The sequence below is a fragment of the Cnephaeus nilssonii genome (assembly GCF_951640355.1).
Source record: "Cnephaeus nilssonii genome assembly, chromosome: 5".
Classification (NCBI taxonomy): Eukaryota; Metazoa; Chordata; class Mammalia; order Chiroptera; family Vespertilionidae; genus Cnephaeus; species Cnephaeus nilssonii.
The window spans coordinates 30,939,483-30,962,792 of NC_137076.1; the positions used below are offsets into that span (position 1 = coordinate 30,939,483).

The 23,310-nt window shown below is 57.8% G+C and overlaps 4 protein-coding genes across 4 annotated transcripts; 2 read left to right on the forward strand and 2 right to left on the reverse strand.

Moving 5' to 3' along the window:
* Positions 1-4,361: 4,361 nt before the first annotated feature.
* JSRP1 (junctional sarcoplasmic reticulum protein 1) lies at positions 4,362-7,135 on the forward strand (the record flags this gene model as incomplete). Its single annotated transcript, XM_079772395.1, has 6 exons — positions 4,362-4,416; positions 4,847-4,884; positions 5,045-5,174; positions 5,700-5,870; positions 6,478-6,569; positions 6,683-7,135. The coding sequence occupies 6 exons, from the start codon at positions 4,362-4,364 to the stop codon at positions 7,133-7,135; spliced, it is 939 nt and encodes a 312-aa protein (XP_079628521.1).
* Positions 7,136-7,443: 308 nt separating this feature from the next.
* Positions 7,444-10,233, reverse strand: AMH (anti-Mullerian hormone; the record flags this gene model as incomplete). The annotated part of the gene is made up of 5 exons (XM_079773042.1): positions 7,444-8,370; positions 8,451-8,610; positions 8,698-8,806; positions 9,009-9,151; positions 9,795-10,233. 5 exons carry the CDS (start codon positions 10,231-10,233, stop codon positions 7,497-7,499), a joined length of 1,725 nt encoding a protein of 574 aa, XP_079629168.1. The 3' UTR covers positions 7,444-7,496.
* Positions 10,234-11,214: 981 nt separating this feature from the next.
* Positions 11,215-20,770, reverse strand: SF3A2 (splicing factor 3a subunit 2). Its single transcript, XM_079770909.1, has 9 exons — positions 20,376-20,770; positions 16,782-16,945; positions 15,357-15,428; positions 14,595-14,641; positions 13,937-14,046; positions 12,839-12,888; positions 12,619-12,759; positions 12,176-12,244; positions 11,215-12,054 (listed from the first exon to the last, which is right to left on the reverse strand). Exons 2-9 carry the CDS (start codon positions 16,905-16,907, stop codon positions 11,341-11,343), a joined length of 1,329 nt encoding a protein of 442 aa, XP_079627035.1. The 5' UTR covers positions 16,908-16,945; positions 20,376-20,770; the 3' UTR covers positions 11,215-11,340.
* Positions 20,771-20,913: 143 nt separating this feature from the next.
* Positions 20,914-23,145, forward strand: PLEKHJ1 (pleckstrin homology domain containing J1). The gene is made up of 6 exons (XM_079770910.1): positions 20,914-21,133; positions 21,239-21,306; positions 21,394-21,460; positions 22,267-22,357; positions 22,443-22,506; positions 22,591-23,145. Exons 1-6 carry the CDS (start codon positions 21,040-21,042, stop codon positions 22,654-22,656), a joined length of 450 nt encoding a protein of 149 aa, XP_079627036.1. The 5' UTR covers positions 20,914-21,039; the 3' UTR covers positions 22,657-23,145.
* Positions 23,146-23,310: the final 165 nt, after the last annotated feature.

A 23,310-nucleotide genomic window follows, 5' to 3' on the forward strand; every position in this document is an offset into this window, starting at 1 on the left:
CACTTCCCTCTCCTTTCCTCTCTGAAATCAATAAAAATAAAATTTTTAAAAAGTCAATGGAGCCGAAACCGGTTTGGCTCAGTGGATAGAGCGTCGGCCTGCGGACTGAAGGGTCCCGGGTTCGATTCTGGTCAAGGGCATGTACCTTGGTTGCGGGCACATCCCCAGTAGGGGTTGTGCAAGAGGCAGCTGATCAGTGTTTCTCTATCATCGATGTTTCTAACTCTCTATCCCTCTCTCTTCCTCTCTGTAAAAAATCAATAAAATATATTAAAAAAAAAAGTCAATGGAAAAATATCCTCACGTGAGGATTAACAACAACAAAACAAAAAAAAGAAAAAGAAAAAAGAAAAAAGAAATGCAATTTAAAATGGCAAACTCAAATTCTGTAACTCTCAAAATCAAAAAGTCAGCATTAAATTCTACCAATGCTTGCAAGGATTTAGAAAAGGAAATACATTCTCTGCTGGTATAATGATATAAATTATATCTTTAAATCCATGGAACAAGTTATTTGTCTCTATCCTCTAGCTCAAGAAATTAGCTCTTGCCCTAGCCAGTTTGGCTCAGTGGATAGAGGGTCAGCCTGCAGACTGAAGGGTCCTGGGTTCGATTCTGGTCAGGAACACATGCCTGGATTGTGGGCTCGATCCCCAGTGGGGGTCATGCAGCAGGTAGCGATTCTCTCTCATCATTGATGTTTCTATTTCTCTCTCCCTCTCCCTTCCTCTCTGAAATCAATTAAAAATATCCTATCCAATAAAAGAGTAATATGCAAATTAACCATCACTCCGCTACACCCACAAGTCATGCCCACCAGCCAATCAGGAGTGAGTATGCAAATTAACCCAACCAAGATAGCTGTGGACATGGAGCAAGCAGAAGGCTTGGGTTTCCCCAGCAATGGAGGAAGCCAAGCTTTCCGCACACCCTGGCGGGCCCAGGCCTCCACTCAAGGCTACGAAGTTTCAATTATAGAAGATAAATAAATCCCAACAAAAATGGCGGCAGCCATGGAGCTGGAGAGAGCAGGAGGCTTGAGTTGTCCCCGGCTATGGAGGAAGCCAAGCTTCCGCAGCCCTGGCCTGCCTTGGCCTCTGCTCAGGCTACGAAGTTTCAATTATAGAAGATAAATAATTCCCAGATCTCAGGGCCTCTGCTTGGGTTGCCGGGGGGTGTGGCCAGCCTGCAAACCACCACAGGCCCCTTGCCCAGGCCACCCCATGCCCTAAGGGAACCCCCACTCTGATCTGGGACACCCTTCAGGGCAAACCAGCCAGCCCCCACCCATGCACCAGGACTCTATCCTATCTAATAAAAGAGTAATATGCAAATTGACCATCACTCCAACACACAATATGGCTGCCCCTATGTGGTCAAAGATCCTACCCCCATGTGGACACAAGATGGCAGCCACAAGATGGCCAGCAGGAGAGGGCAGTTGGGAGGGACCAGGCCTGCAAGGGAGGGCAGTTGTGGGTGATCAGGCCAGAAGGGGAGGGCACTTGGGAGGGACCAGGCCTGCAAGGGAGGGCAGTTGGGGGTGATCAAGCCTGCAGGGGAGGGCAGTTAGGGGTGACCAGGCCGGCAGAGGAGGGAAGTTGGGGGTGACTGGGCCTGCAGGGAAGGGCAGTTGGGAAGAACTCAGGCCTGCAGGGGAGAGCAGTTGTGGGGGGCGGATCAGGCCTGCAGGGGAGGGCAGTTGGGGGGACCATTCCTGCAGGGGAGGGCAGTTAGGGGCAATCAGCGTGGCAGGGGAGTATTTAGGCATCAATCAGGCTGTCAGGGGAGTGGTTATGGGGTGATCAGGCTGGCAGGCAGAAGTGGTTAGGGGAAATCAGAAAGGCAGGCAGGCGAGCGGTTGGGAGCCAGCAGTCCTGGATTGTGAGAGGCAGTAGGACATCCCTCGAGGGGTCCCATATTGGAGAGGGTGCAGGTTGGGCTGAGGGACACACACCCCCATGCACGAATTTCATGCACCAGGCCTCTAGTATATATATAAAAAGAAATTAGCTCTTCAACTTCCTCCAAGGTAGCACTGGCCAATAAATGCTTTACTATTTCCTTAATTCTGTGTATATTTTTAATATCTGTGCTTATATTTTATATGTGTGTATAGCCAGACACAAAACACACAGTGTGTGATTCCATGAAATGTTCAGAACAGGCAAATCCACAGAGACAGGAATTGGGTTAGAGGTTGCCAGGGGCTGGGGGAGATGAGGGTTTGTAGAGCTACTGCTAATGGGGGCGGGGTTTCTTTCTGGGTTGATGGAATGTTCTGGAATTAGATAGAGGTGATTGTGGCAGAACTGTACTAAACACCATTGAATAGTACACTTTCAAAGAGTAAACTATATGGTGTGTAAGTAGTAGCTCTATAAAGCTGTTACTTTTTAAAAAAAAAAAATGACAAAATAATTTCCCTTACTGCTAGGCTGGGCTGGGTGGTGGAGTATTTGATGTTGGACCAAACAAAAGTGTGCACACGTGACTAGGTGGCATGATACAGCCTACAGTTATCTAGTGTTTATTTAATACGAGTAACTCATTTCTTTTTTCAAAAAAATATTTTTATTGACTTTTAGAGAGAGAGGAAGGGAGGGAGACACAGAGAGACAGAGACAGACATCAATTGGTTGCTTCTAATATGCCCCAACCAGGGATTGAAACCGCAACCTAGGTATGTGCCCTAACTGGGAATCAAACCTGCAACCTTTTGGTGTACAGGACGATGCTCCAACCAACTGAGCCACCCGGCCAGGGCACGAGCAACTCCTTTCACCCTCACTGTCGCCCCGGGAGGAAGTGAGCACACTTGGCAGATGAGCCGAAGAGCCCAGCTTTCCCAAGATGGCCGTATCCTCCAGGAAGCCCTCCGGGCTGCCCTGGGCTCCGCGGTCAGGCCGGCTGTGGGGGTGGCACACAATCCGTGGTTCATAAAGGCTTGCTGACAGAATCCACAGAGAAGGCGAGAGGACCACCTTTTATGGTGCTCTCACCCCTAGAGCCCCTTCTTCTGATGCTTAGGGACAGGAAAGAACATTCCCAGGGTTACCAGGGCCAGCCTGACAGTGACTCTGTGCTGAGGTGGGGGTGGGTCACCCTTCAGCCAATGCCTGGCCCTCCTGCAAGCAGGGAGGGGGGGACGACTCCCCAGCTGTGCCTGGCTCCCCTCCCCTTCCTGTTCCAGCCGCAGAGCTGATTGGCCCACCCTTCTGCCTCTGGCCACCTGTTGCTGTCCTTCCAGGAGTCACCCTCCATCTCCATCCCGTCTACCAGGCCCAGCATGCTGGCTGTGAAGTAAGTGGGATAGGGGGAGGCCTGGGCGGAGATGAGCGTCCCTGGGGGTCTGGGGAGGGCACCTCTGAGGCCCATGGGGGTCCCCAACTCTTGTGGCTGCCCCCTACACTCCTAGGGGTTCACACCCCACCCATTAGGCCCCTCCACTGCCCTGTTTCAGACCCAGAGCAGAGTCACCTTTTTGCCCAGAGATGGGACACGCTAACACAGGCAGCCAGAGGTGCCGGGGATCCTGAAAAGCAGGGCTTTGCGATGCCGACAGACTTGGGTTTGACCTCGGGCTCTCGTACGACCTCTGTCCAGTACCTCCGTCCTTAGCCTCAGTTTCCGCCTCTGCTCTGAAGGAGCAGAGGCAGTGAGAGGAGACAGGGACCCCAGTGTTGGGATAGAGAGGCCCCCAGAACCCCCTCACCGTTCCCCTGCCTGTTGTGGCCAGAGCAAGGCGGGTCCGGGCTGCTGGAACTTGAGCTCCTAGATTTAGGGGACCAGCGGGGAAGTAGGTGCCAGGTACAGCAGGTGAGAATGGTCCAGAGGGAGATCCCTAGCGGGCACAGGTCTGGAAGGGGATGGGCCGCATGCTGGCCCATTCCATGGCTCCTGGGCAACGGATAAAAATAGTCCCTGGTCTCAGAGAACATGAGCCGACCCCGGGGCCCAGGGTTCTGTTTGAGCTCTTTGCTCATCTCTTTGTGACTTTGGGTGGATCCTAATCCTTTCTGGGTCACAGCAGCCTCTACTGTGTACTCAGGGATGCTGGGGCCCCAGAGGGACTAGCCAATGGGGAGGGGTCCCAAGGCAGACCTGGGGGGTCAGGGAGTGTACCTGGGCCATGCCCTGAGTGAGTATGAATTTGCCAAGTAATGGGGTCTCCACGAAGAGGGTCCTTCAGGGCTGGGGGGAGGCAGAGGCTGGGCAATACATGAACTCAGGATCCTCCCCACCCAGGTCAGGCCCAGGCCCACTCAGGGGCTCAGTAAATGCAAGATCCCTCTTTCCCATCCCCCGCCCCCCTCCACAGCTTGAGTCTGAACTGAACCTGCTGCTTCTCAGACATCTCCATGACAACCATGGCCTTGGAGAAGCCTGATGGAGGCCTGGGCAGCTGCCAGGCGGGTGAGGACCTCTCTGTACTGGCTGATCTCTGACCAGGCAGGCCCCAGGAGAACTGGGCTGGCGATATCCTCGGGGGTGCTGGCAGGATGAAGACCACGCCCCCCCGCCCATTCTGAAGAAGGCTCGTCTTCAGAGACCAGGACTTGGACCCTTACACGGGCTTAAACTGTGAACTGTGCTCCCATTTCCCGCCTCTGGTTCATTGGTGCCTCAGGAGTCTATAAGAAGCTCTCCCCGCTCCCCAAAGAGGGGCTGGGACACACCGGTTGGGGTTCCAATCCCAGCCTGCCAGGGAACTGCTGTGTGCCTCTCTGCTTTCTGTAAAGTGGGAGCAATTACCTGCCCCTCGCCCAGCAGAGCCTGGGGGAGGGTGGGATTGGCCTGAGGATCCCCATGACCTTGAGTCTTCTTCCTCTTTTCCCACTAACAGTGACACCCAGGCTGGCCGACTCCAGCAGCTGGTCCCACGTGAGTAGCTGGGGCTCTAGGGTTCCAGCCCAGGACTCCCCTGGAATCAGGGACACCCTGGCCAAGGAGGGTGGGTTTCTACAGTCCATGGGAAGGTCTTGGGCTCCCTCAGAGGAAAGACCGGAAGGAAATACCCAAGATGCCTGGTGACTCCCCACAGGATTCTCAGGAGCCAGAGGCTGAGGGTAGCCCTGCGGGTAAAGTGGATACCAGGCCCAAGAAGACAGAAAAGGAGTCTGTGGCCAAAGTGGCCCCAGGACCCAGCAAGGAGAAGCTGAAAGCAGGAGCAAGTCGGTTTGCAGGAGGCAGGGGTGAAGTGGGGGGTGGGTATGGACTGACATGGGGAGTTGGTCCTAGGTTGGGTGGGTGGATCTGGGGTGAAGGGGGAACAGGGTGCTGCAATGTTGGCTCCTGGCTGAGTGGTGACCAGGTGTCGCAGGTAGTAACTAAAAGGTCTGGGAGCTTCTGCTAATCTATAATAAAAGCGTAATATGCTAATTAGACCAGACATCCTTCGGGAACGACCTTCGGGATGAAGCCAAGGCAGTGGGGGCTGTGGTGGGCGGGGGCAGAATCAGCCAAGGTGGCAGGGGACCGAGCCCCTTGCACAGATTTCGTGCATCGGGCCTCTAGGTCATAACACCAGCTAAGATGCTACTAAGCTTCAGCTAATTATCTGGAATATTCTCCGCATACCAGTGAAGCTGCCAAATTAGTCCCCTGCCTAGGTCCACACAGCCAGGCAGGGCTGAGCGGGGTTTAGGGTGCAGGTCCGCCCCTTGGAACCGCGCCCAGCCCCACACTTGCTCCTGAAGCCCCAAGGAGCCCCGCGCGCAAGAAGGCTCAGGCCGCGCCGCCCCCGCAGCCGCCGCCGCCGCCCCCAGCCCTGAGCGAGGAGCTGCCCTGGGGGGACTTGTCGCTCAACAAGTGCCTGGTGCTCGCCTCGCTGGTGGCGCTGCTGGGCTCAGCCTTCCAGCTGTGTCGCGGTGAGCCTGTGCCCCCGGGTCTGAATCTTAGGCGTCCCCCTCCCTGAGGAACAGGCCCATGTCCCTCCCGTCTCCCCTTGCGCGACTCCTTTCCCCCAGCATGGGCACCTCCTCTTCTGCGCCCCTCCAAGGTCCGCCGGGGCCCCTCTCCAGGATGGGCTTTGCGGGCCTCCTTCTCGAACCCGCACCCCCCCCCCCCCCCCCCACTGTGGACCTTGTAGTGGAGGAGGGGAGCCTTCCCCTCCCAGTATGGAGCTCAGTGCACCGCCCTTCCCGGTGAATGCTCCCCCCACGCCCCCATGGGCCTTGCACGCCCAGGATGAGCCAGCCGCGGAGAAAGAGGACCCGTCCTTTAGCAACCGGAATGAGATTTGGAGCGTCAGGGGCGCCCCGCAGCAGTAGCGGGGACCCGGCACTCTTGCCAAGGGCTCGGAGGACTCCAGCCCAGCTCCGGGTCCTGGGAGACATCGGCTCGTCCCCTACACCTGCCCCCGGGAAGAGGGAGCTGCAGAGCGGCGAGGGCTGGGATGGACGTGTGTCTGGCTCTTGGCGCCGGCTGACTCGCACCCCTCCCCCCACCCCCACCCCCACCCCCGTCCCCTCTCAGACGTCGTGATTGGAGTGGCGGACGCCCCTGCCCCTGTCCCTGAGCCATGGGTGCCTCCAAGCTCTGCGCCAAAGAAGCCAGCGTCGCCCTCGGTAAGCGTTTCCTTCCGCGACTTCGGGCGCTGAACCCTCTTTTGAAAGAAGGGGCTGTGCCGGGGGGCGGGGGGGGGGGTGAGCTGATTCCATCGACCCGCACTGCGTTGCAGCTGAAGCCCGAGGCCTGGACTCCCCCGTCGGGACCCCCTGCGCCCCAGGTGCAGGCAGAGGAGAAGACAGAGGTCCCCAGGAGTGCGGAGGCCGCAGAAAAGGAGGAAGGGGACCCTGAGGAGGCCGCTGGGGAGGAGCGCGCGCCCCTCGCCCACGAAGGGCCCAAGGAGAGGCCGCAGAGAGAGAGGCCGCGGAAGGAGAGGCCGCGGAAGGAGAGGCCGCGGACTGAAGAGAGACCATGGAAGCCGGAGAAGCCACGGCCCGCCAGGGAGCCCCGGGAATCCCTACCCCAGCGCTGGAAGGCACGAGAAGAAGGCCATCGGCCGTGGGTGCGGGACTCCAGAGACCCTAAGCACAGGAAGAGGCAGGCCTGGGCCTCTCCGCGACGCCCCAACGCGGAGGACTGGCCTCCGGGCCGCCGGAAGTCCCGCGCCGGGAAGGGGCGAGACTGAGCCGGCCCTGGGTCCTGCGCCAGAATCCCCGGACATCTTCCGGGTAGCCCCTGGTTCTAGCGAAATAAAGCGCGTGCTGCGGCCCCCACATCGCCTGCTCCTTTGCACCTCGACCCCGGATGTAGCCCGGGGCCTGACTGACTGGGGTGGGAACTGCAGACAGGGGTGGGGTAGCGAAGGGAGGAGGCGGTGCCACCCGGATGACCAGCCCTGCGCGCCGAGAGAGAGCTGGCTGACGGAGGCCCCGCCTGCCCCCAAACGTGCACGGACACCTCAGCCGTGCGCTTGTGGTCTTTATTGGGGTGAGGACTCGGTTCCGAATAAATATGGACAGGGGCGCCACTCGGGGCGCGGCGCGGAGCTACCGGCAGCCGCACTCGGTGGCCACCATGTTGGGCACGTGGTGCGCGCTGATGCGCTCCTCCGACAGAGTGATAAGCAGCTTGCCCGCGTAGGCCGTGGGCACGCAGCAGGGGGGACGCGCCAGGGCCGCCCCACGGGCCTGCATCTTGAGCAGCAGCACCACATGGTTGCCGTAGCGCGGGTTGCGGTCGGACTGCGGCCAGCCGCAGGAGCCCTGGCAGTTGTTGGCCTGGTACGTCTCGGGGATGAGGACCGAGCGCTCAGCACGGAGGTCCACACTCAGCTCGCGTAGCGCGCACGGCTCGTCCGCGGTCCTGGCCCCCGCGCTGCGCTGTGCCCGCGCCGGCCCGCTCCACTCCCTCCCGCGCCACTCGGCGCGCAGGCCCTGCAGCGCCTTTAGCAGAAGCAGCGCGCGCAGGGGGCCGCCGGGGCCGCCTGGGTCCCCCGAGTCCCCGGGGCACAGCGCCAGCAGGCGCGCCAGCAGCGGCGGGGCGGCGGGCGGCAGCCCTGGGAGGCCGCGCAGCTCAGCGGCAGCCGCCTGTAGCTCTGCGGCCACTCGGAGGGCCAGATCCGCCGCCCACGGCGAGGACTCAGGGCCCTGCAGCGGCGTGGGGTCCCCCGTGGTGGCAGCGGCGGGTGGCAGCAGCAGCAGCAGGGGCTCCTCGCCGTCCAGCAGGCGCTCCAGTGCCACAGGGTCCGACAGGTTGACCAGGCCCTGCGGGAAGCCGGCCAGCGCGGCAGGGTCCAGGGCCAGGCGCGGCGGCGAGGCCCGGGCTTGGGGTCCCCGCAGCGTTCGCACCAGGCGCGTGAGTGTCTCCAGGAAGGGATCGGTGCCAGTGCCGGGTAGTGGTTCCTCGGGCTCCGGGGTGGGACTGGAAGGCGGAGACTGGATGTGGGCTCTGGGCTAAGCTGTCCCCACCTCCCCGTGCCCCTGGGCTGGGCCAAGGCGCACCTGGGCGACGGGAAGGGCACCGTGTCCAGCCGACCATGCGCGGGCATGGGCGTGGGCCGGGGCCCCAGTAACAGGAGTAGGGCCGGGGTCATCCGCGTGAAGCAGCGGGGGTCGGCGCCGAACAGCAACGCCTGCAGCTGCGCGGTGCTCAGGGAGGTACCTGAGGGGAAGGCGCCAGGCTGAGTCGGGAGCTGGGATCCAGGGCAGCGGCCCGCGCCCCCGCCCGCTTCCTCTTCTCCCAGCCTACCGTTTTCGCGGTGCCGAAGGGTTAGGGCAAGACCCAGGCCGCGCCAGGCCCCCGCGGGATGGTCCACTGCCAGCGTCAGGTAGCCGGTGTCCCGGGATAGGCAGAGACTCTGAGGAGATGGGAGCTCAGCCTGGCTGGGCGGGGGCGCAGGATGCCAGCCCTGCTCTGTTCACTGCCCTTAGCACCCCTTCCAGGTTCTACTCTGGCCCCCTGAGCCTTTCCCCGAGGTGAAGACGGTTTAACCACCCCTCCCCTCCTGCTATGGGTAAGGGTTACTGGGGGTGAAGGAATGCCCAACTCAACCCTGGTACCTGGGTGCCCAGCAGCCCGGCCCCCGTTACAGTGACCTCTGGGCCGGACCCGGGGTACAGCACCAGCAGCGCCGTCTCTGGGGGGCTGATTTCTCCAGATGGAGGCTCCTGGAACCTCAGTGAGGGTGTTGGCTCCCACGTCACTGCCGCCAGGATAATGGGGAAGGACAGCTGAGCTACTGAGGCCTGAGCCCCTCGCCCAAGCCTGTCCTTCAGGGAGGGAGAGCTCCACCCCAATTGGGGGCCTTGGGACACTCGTGGGGGTGGACACCCCTCAACACCAGGTGCAGGACCTTGCCAGGACACGGGTGGGAGGACTGACAGGATGGGTGGTGGGCTGCTGCCTGTCATCCCTGAACCCTTGAGGTCTCTTGGGTTTGGGGATCTCCTGAGTGGAGGTCCATGTGTCACGTGGGCAGCCCCTTCCTGGAAGTGCTGAGGTCAATGGCCCCTGAGGACAGACCACCTCTTCTCTGGGCTACCTGCTGTGTCACAGGGCACTCCACTGCTGGCCCCAACCCCATGGCTCCTTCCTGGAGTGGGAACCTTCCCAGGCAGTGCAGGAGGGGTGGTCTGGGAGCCCCGCATTCACTGGCAAAGCTAAGGGCACACACCTCCCAGGCTGCAGACTCAGCCCAGCCCAAGTGAGCAGGGCCATAGGTCTTCCCCAGGTCAGAGAGGGGTCTGGGGTCTTACCTGGGAAAATAATGGTCATCATGTAATGGGAATGATGGCTAGGGACCCAGCAGAGTAACCTGCCCAGCCTCAGCCATGGGCCCCACGTACCTTCCTCCAGGTGCAGGACCACCAGCTGCTGCCCCCGGGGCTCCCCCAGCCACACTCTAAGCCACTGCAAAAGGGGCAGGGCAGCATGCTCATGGCTAGGGGTGCAGACGCCAAAGGTGGCCAGGTCACGAGGCCCCCAGTGGGCTCGACGCACGGCCTCCAGGAAGGCCTGCTCGTAGCCCCTCAGGGCTCCCATCACCTGTAGGGGGGCACTGCTGCCGTTGCTGCCACCAGCCAGTGTCACCAGGCACAGGGAGTCTCGCTGACTGCTTGGAGGCAAAACCTGGGGGGCTGGCCAGTCCCAGTCTTGGTGGAAGATGAGACCCCCAGTGCCTGCAGGCTCCCCAGGCAAGGTTTCTTCTCCAGGGGTCCCAGCCCCCATCAGGGTCCCCATCGCCCATAGTACCAGGACCAGCCGAGAGAGAGGTGCAGCCCTCATCCTGGGAATTGTAAGGGGCTTGGCCACTCTGCTTATATGGGCCAGCCCAGGGTGTTTGTGTGCCGGAGGACAGCCCCTATCGCCTCCCTCAGGTGACCTTGGGGGCCAGCGCCTGAGCTCCCCTACAAGCCTGGGCCAGCTCAAAGCCCCTTCTGTTCTGGCCCCGCTGCCTATCTCCTTCCCACCAGTGATAGAAAGTGTGGCCTGTGACCGATTTGTCCAACTGTCCTTGAGTTTTTCTCTCTGGAGACAGCAGTGGGAATGTGAGCAGGGAGTGACCAGCCCAGATGGACCAAACATCAACAGCTGTAGGGCTGGGCCTGGAGGAGGGCAGAGCCCCCTCCCTGAGACCCAAAAGACACCAGTTGTCTCAGTGTGTTCAGACCACCAGGTGGGTGGTCTCCAGACTCAGCTGGAGCTCTCAAGAGTCTCCTGTCACTGAAACCGGTTTGGCTCAGTGGATAGAGCGTCAGCCTGCGGACTCAAGGGTCCCAGGTTCGATTCCGGTCAAGGGCATGTACCTTGGTTGCGGGCACATCCCCAGTAGGGGGTGTGCAAGAGGCAGCTGATCAATGTTTCTCTCTCATCGATGTTTCTAACTCTCTATCCCTCTCTCTTCCTCTCTGTAAAAAATCAATAAAATATATTAAAAAAAAAAAAAGAGTCTCCTGTCCACTCATCCTGCCCTTAGGAACCAAGGTGCAAAAGAAACTCAGGCATCTTGGCCTGGAGACCCCAAGGACAGAGAACATCCTCTGCTTTGCTCTCCTCCCACAGGCTGGACCCCAGACCCACTGCTGACTGACTGGCAATGTCCGTCTTCCATCCTGGAGTTCTAGGACACAGATGACATGTTGGAACACCCACCAGTGTCCTGATGGCCACAGTGTCTTGAAAGCCTGACCCTGAACCACTCCCACCTACGGTGGAGGGGCCATGCCACAGTGCCCCTGCCCACACCCACGGACACAGCAGTGCAACCAAGTTTCTGAGAAGGCTGTTTAATGAGATCTAGGGACACGGACAGCCCTGTACAAAAACACCAAATTCCATCAGGGAGGAGAGACAGAACAGGAAAGTAGACTTGCAATGAGAGGGGGTGGCTTTTCAGTTGGCTGGGGGAGGGGGTGGAATGTTTCCAGGGCCCTCGGAGGGCAGCGGGGGTCTCATCATTGGGGGCATGGGAGCCGGGGGATGGACCCCGGGATTGGAGGGATGAACTCCAGGAGGCTGGGGGTGAACCCCAGGAGCTGGAGGATGAACCCCTGGAGGAGGGGGGTGTACCCCAGGTGGCTGGGGGTGCATCCCCGGGGCTGGGTGTACCCCTGGGGCCTGGGGGTGGACTGAAGAAGCTTGTGGGTGTACCCCTGGGGCCTGGGGGTGAACTCCAGCAGATGGGGGAGGGTGGACACCTGGGGCTGGAGGATGGACTCCTGGGGCTGGAGGGTGAACCCCGGGAGCAGGGGGATGAACCCCAGATGTTGGTGGGTGGACCACTGGTGCTGGGGGATGGACCCCAGGAGCTGGAGGGTGGACCCCAGATGTTGGAGGGTGGACCACTGGTGCTGGAGGGTGGACCCCAGGAGCTGGCGGGGGCAGCTGGGGAGGGCCCGGGGGCCCTGCAGGTGTAGGCCCACTGGGTGGCATGGGGGGCAGAGGCAGGCCTCCTGGTGGGGGTGGAGGCAAAGACTCAGGCAGTGGTGGCCGTGGGGGCAAGCCATTCATCAGAGGGGGTGGTGGTCGCTTCACCCCAGGAGGCCCAGCAGGGAGGCTTGGCGGGGCTGGAGGCTTTTCCATCTTAAAGTGGAACTGAAGGAAGAACTGGAAAAAAAAAACAAACAGAAAAGCTGAGTAGAGCCCCTGGGGGTCTTGGGAGGGGAGATAGGATGGCCAGGGCAGCCACCAGAAGTTCCTTGAATTGCTCGGACCTAGAGTGACTTACCTGCTTGGTTTCCCGGTTCCAGTGAGTCCAAAACTTGCCCTCGGCCTTGTCAATCTCTCTGCTTGGCACCTGTGAGGGGGAGGGGGGGAAAATGGCCTTAGGGAGCCCACGGCCCAGGTTTAGGCAGGGACTGCTCCCAGGTGTTAGAGCAGGCCCAGCAGAGAGAGGCCTTCATGAAGGAATAGGGCTTGGTTTTGGAGTACCAGACACAGCTTACATTCTAGCTCTGCTGCCTAGTGACCCCATCACCCCAGTTAAATAATGGTTTACAATATGTGTTCACCAGTGTCTGTCAGGGCACAGGACACGGTCAAGGAATTCCTGACCAGCCCAGCACAGAAGCATGCACTGCTCTTGGGGGCACCATCTTAGGATGCCCTTTCCCACCCCAGAAGCAAGCCCCTATTGGGAAGGACACCTCTGGAGTGGGCAGCACGAGCTACCTTGAAGGCAATGGTCTCGTAGGGCTCAGCAGCCATCAGCAGGTACTGCCAGCGCCTGTCTGGGGGCTCGATCCTCTGCTCGTAGGCAGACATGAAGCGGTGGCGTGGCATGATACCGTCAGCGATCTCAGGATAGTCGATCTGTGGGGATACAGCCAAGTGGCAGCACTGCTTTCCAGGAGCCCCTCCCCTCATGACTGGGCCCTGGGCCTTGTCTCACCTGGAAGAGGAGGCTCTGCTGGCCCATCTCTGTGTCCCTCTGCTTGGTCACTGCAACACACAAGGGTCTCAGGTCCAGGCCAGCTCGTCACCCTCCCAAAGCTCAGGACCCCGGAGGGCAGGACACCAGGGGAGGTCACCTGGCTGTAGGGCCCCAACCAGGCCTGGGAGAGCTCTGTGCTATAGGTGCCACCTGCCTGAGACCATGCAAGTGGTCGTGGGAGAATGGCTCGGAGTTGCCCTAACCCCCCGAGGCCTGGGACAGCACTGAGCAGGAATTGAAGACAGGAGGCACCAGGTGTGTGGGGCAAGTGAGGCCTGCAACCCTGCCTCCAGGAGAGGGTGCCCTTCATATTAGTCCTGTGGCTTTCAGGCTGTTCTCTGCACAGCTCCTAGGCATGTAAAATTTCCCCATAACCCCCCCAGATTCTCCCCACTATACTCATGACAGAAACTGAGAGTCTATCACAGCCAAAAGGCCTTTGGTGGCCCCACGTGGACCCTGCCATTGTAGCCCTGGTTCATAAGCAGGCCTGCCCCAAGGCCTGTGCACGCTGTGTCCTGTCTACAGTGCAGACACACACAGGACACTCCCACATTTTGCTAGAACATAGTCCCCTATATTCCAACAGGGTCATATAACCAGCTTTCTGAACTAAGTAACCCAGAGCCCTTTTCCCTGCTAATGGCCCTGCTGAGTAAGCTGCCACTAACACAGACCATTACCCTCCCATTCCACTTTCTCTTTAGGTTAAGAGGAGTCAGGGCCCAGTTCTATGCTCACAGGAAAGGGACACACCAGGCTCACTGCCCCTCCCACACATCACTCATCTTCACTAGGAGTGTAGATAATTATGGGCTCTCAACACCCTGACGGGCGCACAGGGGAGTGGCATCCACAAGGTCACATTTAAGAAAGTTCATATGGAGGTGGGCCCAGTGGGGTGGGTGGTGTCTGAAAGCAATGAAAGGTATGAGCAAATGAAGGCCAGTGAACAGCAGTGTGTGTATGGCTCAGGGGCGGGACCAGGGTTCTGGACAAAAGGCTCACCCCTTCCCAACACCAGATGTGGGTCAACCTACCCCCAAACAGACTTACCTTTATAGCCCGGGCGGCCGATTTTCACAAACTTCTTCACTTCTACCTTGACCTTCTCTGGTGCTGGCTGGGCGGGGGCCTCCTTAGCCTCCTTGGCTGCTCGCCGGGCCCTGTAGGCATGATGGACACAGCGCTGCTGCTCCTTCACTCACACACACACACACACACACACACACACACACACACACACACACACACGCCGCCAAGGCCACAGGCCCAGGTGCTAGGAGCCATCCTGCCCCCACATCGACCTTGGAGAGCCTCTGCTAAGCGAGGGCGTTGGGAGGGGTGGGGTTGAATGGGTGGGTGGGTGGGGGTGTCTCAAGGTTTGAATGGAAATGGATGGGACAGGCATGGGCACCTTTCTCTTCTTGTCACATTTCCCATTGTTCCTTACTAGGGAGCCTTCTGAGAACCCACACCTCTTTCCTTGCTAGATAAGCAGCATATCCTGTTCCTCCCCTCACACTCGGGGAGCTGTACCCACCCACCCAGCCACCCATGATGGGCAGGGCTCAATGTACTGATCACAGGACGAGCTGGCCCCAAACTACCTCTGTACCATTGTCTGGTGTGGCTCACAGAGATGTCCGAGAAGTGCCAGCTCCTCACCCCGGGGCCCACGGCTTTGAGCAGGGAGTTGGGGTGACATACTCACAAGTTGGTCTGGTGCTTTTTCCCCTGGGTGTGCGCGAGGTAGCTCCCCTAGAGTGGGACAAAGTGAGCAGGGATGGGGCCTGGATGCCCCTCAACCAGGCCTGCTCTCCCTTCTGCCTCCTGGGAGCAGGGCCCCAATATCTACAGTGCAGAAGGGAGAGACCCTGACATACAAGGCTGTTCCAATAGCACACTGTCCATAGTTGTGAACAAATTGCAAAACAAAGCGATCGTTCGACAACACAGGGAAAGGACAAACAGGACCTGTTCATTGCTGCATGCTGAACCCAACATGAGAACTTGTCAGACTATCATATCGATAACCTCACAGTCGTTAAAGGAAATGAACTGGAGCTACACCACTAGACCTCAAAACCCAGTGTCAACTGTTCCAAGATGTGCTCACATCTGTATAACAATGGCACCAATGGTACTAAAGGAAAATGGACAAGCAGCAAATTCACAGCTCTGGTGGCCTCTGGGGTCCAGGAGTGCAGGGCACAAGCTGGGGACAGAGAGGGCTGTTTTCCTCTGGAGTGGCTGGTATCTCTCCTAGAAAGATGCGCCTGAAGCTGTGCTCAGTGAGTGAGTGGTCAGGCGTGAGTGGCGGGCCCCCATCACCTCCTTCACCCTTGGCCGAGCTATGAACAACAGGTTAACAAGGCAGAAGCCCGGAGGATGGGTGGGAGCAGCGCGTCCTGCCAGAGCGCTTCTCCACGGGACAGGGGAAGGGGCATGTGGGGAGTGGGCCCTGAGAACTCACCTCATTGTTGTGGAGTGTCAGGCACAGCTTGCATTCATATGAGCCCAGGTGGTTCTTCATGAAATAAGGGTCCTGGGAGGGAGGCAGAGTCCATTAGATCGAGGGAGATGGTACCCTGAGCCCTGCCTGCCACGAGTAGTGCCTGAGAAGCAGGGCTCTCCCCTGGCTGGCAAGGGAGGGGTGGCTGTTGTCCTCTGGGACACATGTTCTGGGACGAAGGACTAGAAAACTGGGGCCAGCTCGGAATGAGCCTGCTAGGGCAGTGCTGCGGGACCCCCTGAGTCTACTTGGCAGGGCTGGGGGTTGACTCTGTATCTGCTTGACTCTGTATCTGCAATAAGCGCCTGGGGCAGGGGTGGACACTGCGGGTCCTTGGCCCCTACTCTGAGCAGAAGGGTTCTCCAGGAAAGTCCCTGGCCCCACATTGGTGGCAATTTTGGGTCTGGAAGGAGGCAGAGCCTAAAGAGCACTGCTGGTCATCCATCTCCAGGACTGGGGCAGGAATCTGGCCACAACCCACCAGCCTTCCAAGTGTTGCAGCACAAGGCAGGTACAGGCAGAGGAGGACAAGCAAGCGGGTGAAGGGAAAGGCGATGGAGACCCATGTCTCTACAAGTCCTGTGGGCTGGACAGGTGACTTTCCACAAACCAGGGCAGCATGGCAGTGCTGCTGATCGCTGATGCGGAGCAGACCCGTGGGGTTCAAATTCTAACTCCACTGCTCAGGGGTCGTGTCATCTTTGACAGTGACACATCCTCCACCACCACAACTGTTTCTTCCTCTGGAAAATGGGGAAAGTAATAGAACCGACCTCAACTAGTGAGGCTTTGAGGGGCTGCCTGGCACACCTCAGGGGGTTTCAAAGTCTACGTGAACCACACACTGAATGCCAGGCTCTCACCTGGATCCCTGGGCAACATATCTGGAGACATCTGTGATCATCATGACTGGAGGTGCTCCTGGCATTGAGTGAGTGGAAGGGATGCTGCTCGACACCCCACAGTGCCTAGGATGGCTCCCCACACACTGACGCTGCCCGATATCAGCAGTGCCCAGGGGGAGAACTCGTCAACCAACAGCTCTGTGTGGTTAAACTAAAATGTTGCCCTTCACTGCCTCTGGCTGAAATTATAGCAATTCATGTGCTGCCGTCCTGGCCCTCCCCACTGGAGATTCTCCAAGCCACTGATTAATTAGATAAACAAATCCAAAATGCCTCACACAGTAAAAAAAACCCTTGAAATTTAGGGTCAGTAACAGCAGTCTTGGAAACCTGCTGCTCTAGGTCAAGTTCCTTCTTTTACTGACTAGGAGACCAAGGCCCACAGAGCCAGGCAACTGCTCAAGGTCACAGGTGTAAGAATCCAGAACAAGACTCCACGGTGAGAGGGAGGCTGTGGGGACCTCCCTGGGGCCCACCTCACCTTGTTGATGTCGATGGTCTCCAGGGCCAGCTGCCGGAGGCGCTCCCGCCGGTCCCTGTTGCTCTCAGAAGAGGAGGCCACGCCCCCACTCCCGGTCTTGCCCCCAGGGCGATGTTGGAAGTCCATGGTGAAGGCCTTTGGGCTTTACTGGACTGGGGGGATACCTGAAAGAGGGGGGGCAAAGGGGAGAGGTGGTAAACCTTGCTAAATGTGGCCAGCTGTCACTGGGAGACTCAAGCCCAGTTCCTTCAGAATAAGCACCTGAATCACTAGTGGCAGGCTGGTGCTGAGCAAAGTACCCACTGAATCTGGCTCAGGGAAATCCAAACCCAAGCAAATACTTAACTGCTCACCTAGAATAAAAACCAGTACCGATTGGAAACCAAACGTGGTTACTCACAGCCCACGGTACACGTTATCCCTCCCCTGGCAGCACCCCCACCCGGAATGAAATGAGAACTCATACCCTGACCCTGAGAGGAAGGGCCACTGAGAGGAAGGTCCCTGCCCAGGTACCCTCGGCTCCCCAGAGAAATCACTTTTATATTCAGAAAAAATGGAACGAGGGGTCTATCAGCTGAGAGAGGCAGGCACAAGAGAGGCTGGGGGTGAGGGCCAGGTTGAAAAGAGGGGAGTCCATCAAAACCAGCATACTGGCCAGCAGGCAGACTGTCCTTCCTCCCACTGTGTCTAGAAGGCAGGCAGCCCCGCCTGGAGGCCCCAGCCGAGGGGCACTTTAGAAGGCGTTTCTGGGGAAAGAATGCCAGGGAAAGTATTCTCAGGAACTGACAGCTGGGGGGGTTCCCATGCCAGGCCCACTGAGCAGTGAGAGCCACAAGATAAGAAGCATGGCTCTCCCACACAGAGCTGGTAACTTCACATAACAGACACAAAGAATCAAACGTACCCAAGGAACAAGAACCCTAATGGAAACCTCAATAGAAGATGATAGCATCCTCCTGAATTATCAGAGAAGTTACTGTACCACGAAACTTGAACAGGATGCCAAAGGTCAGCCCAGTGAATGAACCCTTGGAAAGTAGAGACTGGATGATCCAAATAATTGAATACGAGCGCTTGAAGGTCAAAGAAATCTCTCATAAAGGAGAACAAAAAAATGAAAAGAGAGGAGCACAGTAAAAACCTAGATGGAATTCCAGAGTGAAAACATAAAAGAAAGAGAGAGTATTATCAAAGATAATTACCAAAGAATTAAAAGAAAATGCCCCAGGACTAAAAGGATCTAATTCTTCCCACAGAACAAAAAGACCTTCTTCAATAAATGGCTCAAGAAACTTTACACCACTGAGGAAAACCCCGTTTCTATTAGTCAAAGAAATAATAGGTCAGAAAGCAGAACGGGGCCAGCATTATTCATAAAGGTAAAGGTCGGCTTTCAGAATAGTACTGAACTCATAAAAGGAGCAACATTCTCACAGGTCTCAATGTGGATCTTCAACCCAGAATTTTAATTTCATACCCAAACTGTGAAGGTAAATAAAGCCATCCATCTATATAAAAGCCTAAGCAACCATCACAACCAAACGGGCAACCAGGCCGGCAGGGGAACAGTTAGGGGTGACCAGGCTGGCAGGGGGGGCAGTGAGGGGCGATCAGGCCAGCAGACAGAGGTGGTTAGGTGTGATCAGGCTGGCAGGGGGGGCAGTTAGGGGCGATCAGGCAGGCAGGCAGGCAGGTGAGCGGTTAGGAGCCAGCAGTCCAGGATTGTGAGAGGGATGTCTGACTGCCGGTTTAGGCCCGAACCCTGAATTTCGTGCACTGGGCCTCTAGTTTTCAAATAACCAAGGACTCAAAATCAACCCACTGATCAATCGATGTGCTTATAGTAGGAAGAGAAAAAAATGGTCAGATTGAAAACAGAAGCCAACTCAGGAGAGCGCTAACATAAAGTTCTAGGACAACTGTGGAGTAGCAGAGTGCAGGGTCTGGGGAAAATAAAAGGATCAATTCCTTTAAACCTGTGGAGAAATACAACCTACTGCTGTGTGAAGTGCTGGAGCTTTGAGGAAAAAAATTAACAGCTGGCAAAGAAAATCAGGCTCCTGGCCGGGTAGCTCAGTTGGCTAGAGCATCATCCCAATATACTAAGGTTGTGGGCTTGATCCCCAGTCAGGGCACACACAAGAAGCAACCAATGAGTACATAAATAAGCAAAACAACAAATCCAAGTCTCTCTCTTGAATCAATAAATAAAAATTAAAAACCAAGCCCTGACAGGTTTGGCTCAGTGGATAGAGCATCGGCCTGTGGACTGAAGGGTCCCAGGTTCGATTCCAGTTAAGGGCATTGGGGATGCAGGCACATCCCCAATAGGAGGTGTGCAGGAGGCAGCTGATCGATGTTTCTCTCTCATTGATGTTTCTAACTCTCTATCCCTCACCCTTCCTCTCTGTAAAAAATCAATAAAATATATATTAAAAAAAAACTAAAAACCAAGCTAACAGAAAAGATGAAGACATGAATTAGCTTTGGAGGGTGGGGTGGGGGTGGGGAGAATGAACAGTACAGGAAAAGCAACACAGATGAACTTGCCTTGATAGTGAACAATATTTTCAGTCTCAGAAACAGAACTGGCCCTGGCTGGGTAGCTCGGTTGGTTAGAGCATTGTCTGGATTTGCTCCCCCGTCAGGGCACTTACAAGAATTAAACAATAAATGCACAAATAAGTGGAACAACAAATCGATGTTTCTCTTTCCCCCTTCCTTGCTCTAAAATCAATCGATAAAAAAACAATAATAAATGAAAACAGAACTAATGATTTGACTAATGCTCATGACATAAACACATCCAGGTATGGAGGGTGAAGTTGGCCTGGATGGGTGGGGGGCTCTCGATCACAGTAAGAAGCCAAAAGGCTGAGTCTAAAAGCGACACACCCAGAAAGCATTATTTCTAAAGGCAAAGGCCGGCTTTAAGCTTTGAGCAGAGGCGTCCTCTGGGGCCAAGGAGGATGCAGGGATGAAAGACCGCTTTTATGAACAGGCTATAATCTCCTTAAACAAGGCAGGCAGATTATTAACCTCGGGAACTTCTCTCCCTCGCTCTGCGTGGCCAAAGGGTATCGGAAAGAACGGTCCTGGCACCTCAGTCTGACCAGCAGGAAAGTCATTTAACTTCGGGGCTCCGCTGGCGAACAGGGGCCAGCTAACGGGCTCTGGTGGCCTTGGGCGCGGTGGGGGCGCTCTGTCCTCAGGACCTTATTTCTCACTTAGCTGGCCTGGAACCCGTGACCACCCCGACCCCCATGCCAGGTGTAGAAACTGAGGCTCAGCGGCACCGTGTGACTCTCGGGCCACAAAGCCAGTCAACTAACGGACGCAACTTAATGCTCAGAGAAGTTCTCGGTTACACGGAAGGCGCCATGTGAGCTGCGCCCCCGACCCGATCTCTGCGGGTCTTCGGAGAGTTTCAAGCAGGCGGTGGGGTGCCAGGGACATAGAGACCCGACATTCCTGAGGAGTGGGCAACGCACCCGCCCGCCCTCAGCCGCGCCGCAGGCGCCCTTCGCCCACGTTTGGTCCCTTCCAGGGAACTCCGGGCTCCAGGGCCGCCGCTCTCGCCCCGTTCCTCACCTGCACCCGAGGCCGCGATCCCGTCGCCTTTTCACCCGCCACGGGCCGCTACGACTTCGTTCAGTGCTCAAGCGCGGCCTAAGGAAGCACTTCCGGAGGCAAACGGGGCGGGACCTCGCTTGTGCGCAAGTTCCGCCCGCTTGGGAGCGTAGGCAAGACTCTCGGGAAGTGAGAGGGAAGAAGCGGGGGGCGGGGGCGCTGAGAGTGCGGGCCGGAAGCAGAAGTGCGCATGCCCACGAGGCTCAACAAATAAAACACTCACACAAAAACACACACCATGAACCAAAAAACAGCACCTCTCAGTCAGTCTTAACTCGCGCGAGGCCAGTTATCGCGGGAAGGAGGGCTGGGACTTGCCCTCCTAGGCCTGTTCCGGTCCATTTCAGTAGGGATGCTTACTTTCCATCCCGGGTCCAATATAATGACCGTCGTGTCGCCCGCTATCCCCTACGCCCGACGAGGGCTCCACTCTGTTTCTGTGCCCCACTCCCACCCCCACCCCCGGGACGCTAGTGCCCCTCCCCGGTGATGTACAGGTTGAGAGGTCCGGGAAGCGCAGGCGCAATAGCTTTGGAAGCGCTTCCGGGACGGCGCTGTGGAACTTTTTTGGCGCGGCGGCCGGGAGATCGCGGCCCGCACTCAGCGTTCTGGGTCCCGGGCCGCCATGCGCTACAACGAGAAGGAATTGCAGGCGCTGTCCCGGCAGCCGGCTGAGCTGGCAGCCGAACTCGGCATGCGAGGCCCCAAGAAGGGCAGCGGTGAGTGGGGTAGGGGCTGTGAGCCGGGGACCGGGCGGACGGGGGTGCCGGTTGGGGCGGGATGGGCGGTCACCGAGCCCGCGAGAGCCCGCCCTGTATCCACAGTGGTGAAACGGCGGCTGGTGAAGCTGGTAGTCAATTTCCTCTTCTACTTCCGGACCGACGAGGCCGAGGTAGGGCGGCGGGAAGGCGGGCCCCGGGCTGGGGTTGGGGGGCTGGGGTCCCCGGATGGCCCGCCCATCCGGCTCGTCTGCCCCCAGCCCGTCGGAGCTCTACTGCTGGAGCACTGCAGAGTCACCCAGGAAGAGCCCAGCGGCTTCTCCATCAGTGAGTGCGGGGGGCGGGGACCCGGCCGGCGGGGACCCGAGCTCCGCTCTGCCCCTCCCCATAAACAAAGCCCGCCGTTCCGGGCAGGGCTGCGCTCTCCCCTTTGCCACCGCCAAGGCCACCAGGGTTTTCACTTCTGTTGGCGAGCACTGCCCTTTCGGGGTGCCTCTACTGAGAACCGCGGAGCACCGGTTCTCAATGCCCGGCTGGGGACCCTAGAGGATTATCCTGAGTCACCTTGAGAGGATCGAGTCTGCAGGGAAAGGCAGAACTTTTCATTTTCTGTAGTGGCCTTAACGTGCCACAGACTGTGAGGCTTCAACAGCAAAAAGTCATTTCTCCCAGTGTTGGAGGGTAGGAGTTCGAGGTTGGGGTGTCTGCAGGACTGGTTCCTTCTGAGGGAGGAACCAGGTCCTCCCAATTTCTGGAGGCTGTTGGCAATCTTGTAGAAGTGTCACCCTGATTTCTGCTTCATAGTCCCGTGGCCTATTCCCTGCGTCTGTGTCCAGATCTCTCCTTTTTATAAGGACACCAATCCCACCCCACTCTAGTGTGTCCTCACCTTAACTAATTACACCTGCAACGACCTTATACCCAAATAGGCTCTGTTCCCAGGTTCCAGGAGCTAGGTTTTGAACGTACTCTTTTGGGGGATACAGTCTATATAGCCTGTGGGAAGCGGTGAGCCCAAGCTGGGTCTAGAGGAGGGGACAGTTGTAGACAGCGGCAACAGGAAGCTGCGGCCAGTGGCCAGCATGGGTGGTGGTGGGAGTGAGCTGGGACAGATGGGGCCCCTTCCTCTGCAGGTTTCATCGAGGACCCGGAGAGGAAGTATCACTTTGAGTGCTACAGCGAGGAGCAGTGTCAGGAGTGGATGGGAGCTCTTCGTCGAGCCAGGTAGGGTGTGGGGTATATCCTGGCCTGGGTGTCTGGGGCAAGGGCAGAGCTGGGCTCTGTGAGCACAGGCCACTTCCTTTCCCAGCTACGAGTTCATGCGCAGGAGCCTCATCTTCTACAGGAACGAGATCCAGAAGATGACTGGCAAGGTGTGCCTGGGGCACGGGAAGTGGTGGGGGGGATGCGGGGGAGAGCTCCTGGGCCAGGGCTCATGCTACCCCTCCATCACACAGGACCCCCTGGAACAGTTCGGCATATCGGAGGAGGCCAGGTTCCAGCTGAGTGGCTTGAAGGCATGAATCTGGGTTTAGGCTTGGGCTCCTCAGCTTGACTCACTGAGGCCCCAGGAGCCCTCCCTATCCTCGCCGGGCCCTGGGATTCCTGGCCAAGCCTGGATTTTTGGAGTGAGGTGTTTTGGCTTCAGTAGTCCCAGGCTGGTGAGGGTGGGCAGAGGCTGTGCCGTGGGACCCATCATACTAGTTCGGCACCTCTCAGTGCCACATGCTGCTGCTCGAGGGCGAGTATACAACGCCCAGGAGCTGTGCTTGGTTCCTCGGGCTCACCCATCTAGGGCCTGGTGGGCTCCTGAAGCTGGTGCAGCTCTCTTGCTCTGTGCAGGCTGAATGTACGAACCTAATGCTGTGAAGGGCTTGGGAGCCTTGCCTTCTAGGCTGCTGTGAATTCTGAGGGCCAGGGCCCGGCCAACACCTCTGGGCAGAGCTAGAAGCATTTGCCCTCGGGCTGGTGTATTTGTTCTCTTCAAATAAAGGTACCTCTTTTCCACACGGGACAGTGGTGCAGTGAATGCAAAAGGGACATGTCCTCCACAGGCCAGTGGAGCTGGTTTCCAAGGGAAGTAGGGTTCCTGGGGGACAAGAGGTGGTTCTCTTTAGGCCCGAGGTTCAAGTGCCTGGGAGGAAGAGGCTGGGCCATCCAAATTGAGGGGAGGAGAC

Coding starts and splice junctions, on each gene's coding strand:
- SF3A2 (XM_079770909.1), bottom strand. CDS start 16,907: ATGGACTTCCAACATCGCCCTGGGGGCAAGACCGGGAGTGGGGGCGTG. Junction 14,047..14,594: donor AAAAAGCACCAGACCAACTT/GTGAGTATGTCA, acceptor TCATGCCTACAG/GGCCCGGCGAGCAGCCAAGG. Junction 12,889..13,936: donor CGGCCGCCCGGGCTATAAAG/GTAAGTCTGTTT, acceptor TGTGTGTTGCAG/TGACCAAGCAGAGGGACACA.
- PLEKHJ1 (XM_079770910.1), top strand. CDS start 21,040: ATGCGCTACAACGAGAAGGAATTGCAGGCGCTGTCCCGGCAGCCGGCT. Junction 21,307..21,393: donor TCCGGACCGACGAGGCCGAG/GTAGGGCGGCGG, acceptor GTCTGCCCCCAG/CCCGTCGGAGCTCTACTGCT. Junction 22,358..22,442: donor GGAGCTCTTCGTCGAGCCAG/GTAGGGTGTGGG, acceptor TTCCTTTCCCAG/CTACGAGTTCATGCGCAGGA.